The 7,329-nt window shown below is 43.4% G+C and overlaps 1 protein-coding gene across 1 annotated transcript; it reads right to left on the bottom strand.

Moving 5' to 3' along the window:
• Positions 1 to 2,164: 2,164 nt before the first annotated feature.
• Positions 2,165 to 5,244, bottom strand: LOC141027400 (uncharacterized). Its single transcript, XM_073504430.1, has 11 exons — positions 4,765 to 5,244; positions 4,516 to 4,671; positions 4,216 to 4,419; positions 3,908 to 4,129; positions 3,531 to 3,816; positions 3,239 to 3,411; positions 2,923 to 3,123; positions 2,711 to 2,839; positions 2,521 to 2,636; positions 2,368 to 2,443; positions 2,165 to 2,281 (listed from the first exon to the last, which is right to left on the bottom strand). Exons 1-11 carry the CDS (start codon positions 5,242 to 5,244, stop codon positions 2,165 to 2,167), a joined length of 2,160 nt encoding a protein of 719 aa, XP_073360531.1.
• Between the last annotated feature and the right edge of the window lie 2,085 nt (positions 5,245 to 7,329).

The raw sequence follows: 7,329 nt of genomic DNA, 5'->3' as shown, positions 1-7,329 counted from the left end.
GTCGAGCTCTTCTTGGGATGGCGAATCCGTGACTAGCCTGCAGGTATGCTCCTACTATGTAATCTCCAAATAGTGCTAGGCTTAGGGTTAGAGTTCTTCATTTCCGGTATTTAACGCAGGGCGTTGATTTGTGCATTATCTCTGTTGTTTCGTTTAGCTTCCTACAACTATCCCTTGCTATGAATGGAGTGGCATTGCTCACGATCTGTCTTCTCGTTGTCTGCATCGAGAACCTTGCGTCAGGCTAGTTGCTTTTGATTCCTTGGACACTGGCAGACGTTTTCTTGCCTGTGGTCAGAAGGTATGTTGTTCCGTACTGTAAATATATGTTTAAATTACCTCGTGCTCGATTTACTTCGCGGTAATCCATTGTTCTGCCCAAAATTGCATACATTTCAATTAATTTGTGCATTTACAAAGTCCGTATTTATGTTGTTTTTTTACGGTCTAATATTTGTTTTAGCACATAATAGCATATACTTGTAGTTAATTGATCCATATATATATGTATATCATTGCATGCTACATTTTGTGTTTACATGATTGAGACCATATTTTTAGTGCATTGCATGTAATTGTATTGCATTTGTGCATATATGATTGAGACCATATTTTTTCATACTGTAGGAAGAAGTGAAATGTAACTATGTGGAATGGGTAGACCCGGAGTGGTCAGTGGCTACAAAGTTCTGCCTGAGAGAACTGTAGAGCATGTACGACGAGAAGCTGAGACAGAATATTAAGAATGCTGAAGAAAAATGCATGTTAATTGGAGAAAAGAGGAGGACGGAGGAAGAGCTGAGATTTTTCAAAATGGACTTTGCTAAACTGGTGGCTGATAAGGAGGATGCTCTCACGCAGTTGGGCAATGCAAGATTGTCACTTAGCGATCTCAAAGAGGAGCTGGAGAAGAATAAGATGGCAGATCATGGTTGTGCCAATCTACATCAGATCCTGAGGGTAAAGGCTGAGAAAGACCGGGACCGGGTGGTGCTAGAGAGAGACCAAGTGATGAGAGAGAGGGACCAGCTGAAGCAAGAGAAGAAAAAACTTGAGTATATTATTGCAGATTTTCTCAAACAGAAACATGGGTACGTTGATAAGATCAAGAAGCTCAAGGAGATTTGTGATGAATTTTAAGTATGTTTTGTGGTTTATTGTTGAACAAAATGATCAAGTCCTATCTGCATTGTGGCCAGTTCATTTGTGTAAGGTCTAAGTATATTATATTAGCCAATAAATTATATCACTTTCGAAATAGTTTGCCCTTGTTTGACCTGCATCCTAATGCGGGTTCTTGGCTAAGCACTGAAATTATTTTGCTTCCACCGGAGCTCTAAATCGTACTGATCAAGGGGGCGACATAGTAGTTGATCATGTGATTGATGGTGCTACTGATCCTGATCTTCATGATGCAGAAAAGGAAAAGGCTAACAAAAATGCAGCAAAAAAACTGTGCAACGAGATTTGAAGCAACACATAACGCCAAGGGAGTCTGGCGCAAGACACGAGGAAGATCCACCTGTGGACGCCGATCCCGAGAGATCCAGCGGCAATCATGTGCACGGGATCCGAGACGGATCTGCCTACTCCACCAACCGCAGGATCCACGGGTGGCCCGTCTGCGTCCGACACGCGGGCTGTCTCCACCGAGCGGTCGGGCGGGACCGGACCTGGCGCGTCCCCCCGCGCCAACTGGCGCTCGTCGACTGGGTCGCCCGCGCTGGGACCGGATCTGTCGTTGTCTCGGGCGCGGGATCCTACACCGGATGGCACGACAGCCGAGGTTGATTCTCAGGCAAACAAAAAGGAATTTATCAACTTTTTTTCTTATTGTTGAATAATGCCAAATCAAATCAAAAAAATATGCAAAAGTAAAAAGGAAATGAATTACTCTTCCATGGAAGAAAAGAATGAACACAGCAGCAAAAAACATTAAGGTAGAACAAATGAAGGGAAGCAAAAATTTATTGGTACGAAACGTATAGTCTGACTGCATTACACATACACAAGTATGTGTGAGCGACCAAAAATCCAAACAAAATCCATGGTATCGTGCTTATTACATGAATGATAGAAAATCAAAGTTGTCCATGCCGGGAAACGTGCTTCTGGACTTAAAACAAACGACTGAAACTAGAATCTTGAATCATGTATGATGTCTTCACGCCTTGCTTTTCTTTGCGATGTCGCGAATTTTGTTCTTCACACAATTGAGCGTGTTGGTAGGTGAGAGAACCAACTCGGCGATGAGACGCCTTCTCCTTGCATTAACCGTGCCCTGCAATTTTTAGAACAAGGTTTAATGAATAGAAGTTGGTATTATACGACAATTGTACAAGTGTACGAGCAGAGAGGACAAATTACCTGGGTAAAATCGGCGGTCCATCGATCTCCGTCCCAATGCTCCATAACTTCAATCACAAAAAGGCCACAAGAGTTCCTAATATATATGCAAACATTAGTCACCGTGCACACGAACATGTCTTTCGAAGTAGAAAATGATGAACCATAACTCACCCGTCCTCTTGTAGTGGCATGTCGATCTGAGGTATGATAGGCCACTTAGTGACGTCTGGATATTTGCCAGTTGTAATACGGTTTGCCTCTTCCATATCAATTGCTATTGCTAGTCGCTATTTGAAAGAAAGTAGTAGTGAGAAACCATATGACATTTCATATGAAGAATGCTCAATGTCGGGGAGAGTACCAGTGCTTTCATAGTGTCGAGAGAGAACTCGAGAGGATAGAGCGAATCAAAAACTCGGAATTCTTTCTTGCGGTTGTGCATCACCACGGTGATCCAGTGTGTATTGCCGACGTTCAACGGGATAAACGACTGAAATGTGGAACACATTTGTAATCAGATGCAATTATGCTAGTTGAAATGAGTGTTAATGAACTAGTAAGAACATATCGTACCTTATCACGGACGGTATACTCGTCCAGAACCCTACGTACTGCTCCAGCTCTGCTCAGCGCACTATCCATGTTGTATTTCGACGGTTTAGGGTTGTCTCGTGCCTTAGCACGATCAACAAGGTATTTGGACCTCCAGGCTGGACAGAGGTGCCGATCATGACCAACGCGCAGAGACAAATGTGTCTGATAAGCATCGATAATCTGCGTAAAATAATAGAACATTTTATTTTCATAGGTGACACCTAGATTATGCACTTAAATAGCAGGACATGATAATAGATCTTACGTCATCCGCCAGCCATGTATGCTCAAGTACCGGTCGTATACTCTCCACAGTCACAGAGGTGCCACGTTCATTGTAGTAAACTCTTTTTGTCATATTCTTCTCAGACCGAGCAGCTGCCTCCACAAACGCAACAGCAGCATCGATGAGTTCCGGTGTCAAATCGTCCTTAACAGAGCCTTCCATGTCATTGTCACTAAACAGAGCTGCATGATAAATTACGAACGTCACGAACGGTGAGTACATGAAATGGTAGTAAATTAAGCACTAAGATAGCTACTAACGGTACCTCTAGTTGCGGTAGTGTTGCCAGATGGCTTAGTACCGCGAGCGCTTCGCTTGCCGGGCTTGTCAAGTTTAAAGGGGGATTCAAATTTCTTGGGAACAGTCCGTCGGCGCTTCCCGGATATAACATCGTCTTCTTTTGCGGTTGCTGCAGACTTTTTCCGCTTGCTCTTACCCACCATCCTGTCGATAGAACTTGCATAAATGTCAATGTCGGACGATTCTACTCGAGGAGAATTACCTACAATCCAAGGGTTCTCCGGTGTTGCGCCGCACTCATCAGTAGGCTTCGTTGTCTTGTCAACATTTAACTTGGCAGGTGTTTTCTAGTTAACAAAAAAATAATGTGATAGGTTCAGTTAACGAAAATGAAGATGCATAATTAAGATAAATGAAGACAAATAAATGAAAACATACTTCCTCATCATCGTTGTTCTGGTTTACAACAGGCTCGTCAGGCTGTGTCAAATCAATCACCGGCTCTAGACCGTCAGAGTCATCCTTGTACACGAATTCTTTTTTTTCTGTCGGACCATTCTCAAAGGAATCCACTTCTAGGTCGGCATCGTTGTTGCCGGAAGTCGCAGCAGCCGCTGGCTTGTACATCACACCATTTTGGTTCAACTTCTCTAACAATGTCTGCATTACATAAAAAATATTAATTAATGTCGGCACGGTTTTGCAACTTCAAAAATGTTGTAAACATAGAATTAAGGGTGTGTCACCTCGGCTACTTGTTCTGGTATTTCCTTCATTTGGCTGCGTATGTAATCCATACACCGCTCCATGACGAGGTTCATCATCTCGTCCGCGTTTGAGGCTAACTTGGACTTCTTTGCCGCACCAACGACGGGCTTCATTTTTGGCTTTTCTGGTTCGGGTACTTTGCGCTCCTGCGCCCTATACTCCTTGGTTATGTTGTCTTCAATCTGCATGTGAAATACAAGTATATGTGATCAATAAAAATATTAATACAACTAATTATGTTATATAAAAGTTAAGAAGTACCCAACGTAATGAATTACCTTGATGTTACCACGGCCACGGCCTTGGTCATAATCAAACTTGTCTCTCCTTGAGGCTGCAGCTTCAGTCCAATTCCTTATTAGAGGTTCCATGGACAAGCTAGGATTGAATGCGCATTCACCTTCCAGAGGCTGAACCTTCTCCCAGTACAGGTACTGCATGAATATGAAAAATTACAATTAGTACTATACAGCAGGTAAATTAGCAATCATATTTTTTTTGCAATGGTACAAGTCTGAAAGGTGTACCTGCAGGAGAGCTAAGTTCCCTCTCGGCCATTGGCGGAGGTGTTTGCCTTTCCTCACGTTGCGAAGGCAGTCCAGCAGAACCCGGAGGGTGAATGCGTTCCAATTAATCTTGGATATACGCTTCACATCGTCCACCAATGCGTAATATTGCTTTGGTACAGTCTTGCTCGACATGGGAGCAAGAACTGTTCCAAGCAACACGAGGACAACTCTCCGAAGGAAATCGTCGTCGGCAGATTTATTTTTTGTGATGTCCACAATCAGATCATCGATGACTATGTTACCTGTGGTCTTGCTCAGGAATTGAGGCGGCACTCGATCTTTAACATCCTCACCTTCCTCACCGAGAATACCTCCTGCCGACAGTCCGTGGTTCTCCAAGGCCAAGATGCACTCAACATCCACGGCACCGAGAGACACTTCGCCAACCAAGTCTTGTACAATGAATCTGCCCTTGCTAGGATCAAATATCTCAACCATGTACCGGATCAACAGTGTACGCATCTTCAGCGAAGGTATCTGAAGCATGCTACGGAGTGGTGTTTCGGCAAGTGTGGCCCGTTGACCGGAAGATAGACCGGCAATAAGTTTGCACCATTTTTCTACGGCGCAAACAATTTCTCCGTTGAGTTCATCCATCCTGTTAAAAAATATACTTGGTTATAGTACCATAAATTATGTAATCAACTTTTTTCCTAACATATTGTTGCATAAAACATAATAATGGAATACACTATCCCACAGTAGATAGAAAACTATACAACATAATTTATTCATACTGAAACATTCAGCAGAGACACGTGCAACACATAAAATGACAGTTTAACAAGTACTTATTTAACCAATTAGTTTCATAATAAAAAGCAACATAATTTATCTAATCATTTATTTTCATATGGTACTGTACAAATAGATATAAGAATCGGTGACAGTGCCTAATTAACAGTAAATCGAAAAGAAAAAAAAACGAAATTATGCATACTGGAACATGCATCAAACAAACGTGCATCACATACAATATTAGTCGGCGTCTCATAGTTGCAACATGCATGTCTTAGGGCATTGCTATAACTTAAAGTGACTATGCTATAACTAACACTGATAAAAAATTGTTGTTTATTCATCAATCCAACCTACAAGTGAAACACAACAAACAACATGCAGAAACTAATTTGCAATCGTAGGGCTATCTAATCAAATATACGCACAAACAAATCTAGTGTCATAGGCCTATCTAATCTAATACACGCACAAACAAAAAACATCTACTCCAACAGATGTAATGCGAAGATTATGCGCTAATTAATCTTAGTCCTATCGAATCTAACACACGCACAAAGAAAAGCATCATGGATGCGGTACGGTTGCCAACATACTGGATCGCTCGATGAAGATGGAAGTTGTCGGCGTTGTAACGTGGACGCAATTCGTCCACGACGGCCAGCACGCGCTGACGACCTGGATGTTCTCGACGATCTTGCTGGGGTTGGGCCGATGCTAGGGACGCAGCTGTCGTCGACTCGGCGGTAGGAGCCATCGTAGACGACATGAAAGACGATGCCGAGACTAAATAGGAGGAGGAGGATCTCCTAGGTCGTCGTAACCACCAGGGATAGAACGCCCGTGATCTTTGCCTTCCTTAGTTGAGGAGAGGCAGTACGTGCTCCTAAATTAAAGGGATGGGCTTCCCACGCTCGAGTTTTTTTGTAGATTACGATCCGGGAATTGTGTAACAAATCGCAGCTGCTCCTCTCTTTGAGCGATGAGGGGCTCGTTTCATGTACTTTTTTTCTTTTCCTTTTCATATTAGAAAATTTTGATATCAAATAATTATTTCAACTCAACCAAATGGCCCCAAAAAAATTTCACTCAATGGGATGACCATGGACATCATGCATGCCAATTCTCATCGATTTCCGACACTCGATGCATTTACTAGGATTTTGCCGGCGAAAAGAACCCGAAACGCTGCCCGGACGTGACGCAATGTTCGTTCGGTGTCAGGAATGGCTCAGATGTTGCATGGGGGCCTACATTGGGCATCCTCACATGGTGCCAAAGTTTGGTGTCATTTCATGCAGGCCAGCACATAGCACATGTGCAATCACCATCATTCGGGTCTGCCGTAGGGGGAGCCCGAAGGACGTTGTTTTTCTGGACTCAACCAAATGGCCCCAAAAAAATTTCACGCAATGGGATGACCATGGACATTATGCATGCCAATTCTCATCGATTTCCGACACTCGATGCATTTACTAGGATTTTGCCGGCGAAAAGAACCCGAAACGCTGCCCGGACGTGACACAATGTTCGTTCGGTGTCAGGAATGGCTCAGATGTTGCATGGGGGCCTACATTGGGCATCCTCACATGGTGCCAAAGTTTGGTGTCATTTCATGCAGGCCAGCACATAGCACATGTGCAATCACCATCATTCGGGTCTGCCGTAGGGGGAGCCCGAAGGACGTTGTTTTTTGGACTCAATCAAATGGCCCCAAATTTTTTTCACGCAATGGGATGACCATGGACATCATGCATGCCAATTCTCATCGATTTCCGACACTCG

This window comes from Aegilops tauschii, chromosome 1 (assembly GCF_002575655.3).
Source record: "Aegilops tauschii subsp. strangulata cultivar AL8/78 chromosome 1, Aet v6.0, whole genome shotgun sequence".
NCBI classification, from domain to species: Eukaryota; Viridiplantae; Streptophyta; class Magnoliopsida; order Poales; family Poaceae; genus Aegilops; species Aegilops tauschii.
This window is presented reverse-complemented; position numbering and strand designations above follow the sequence as displayed.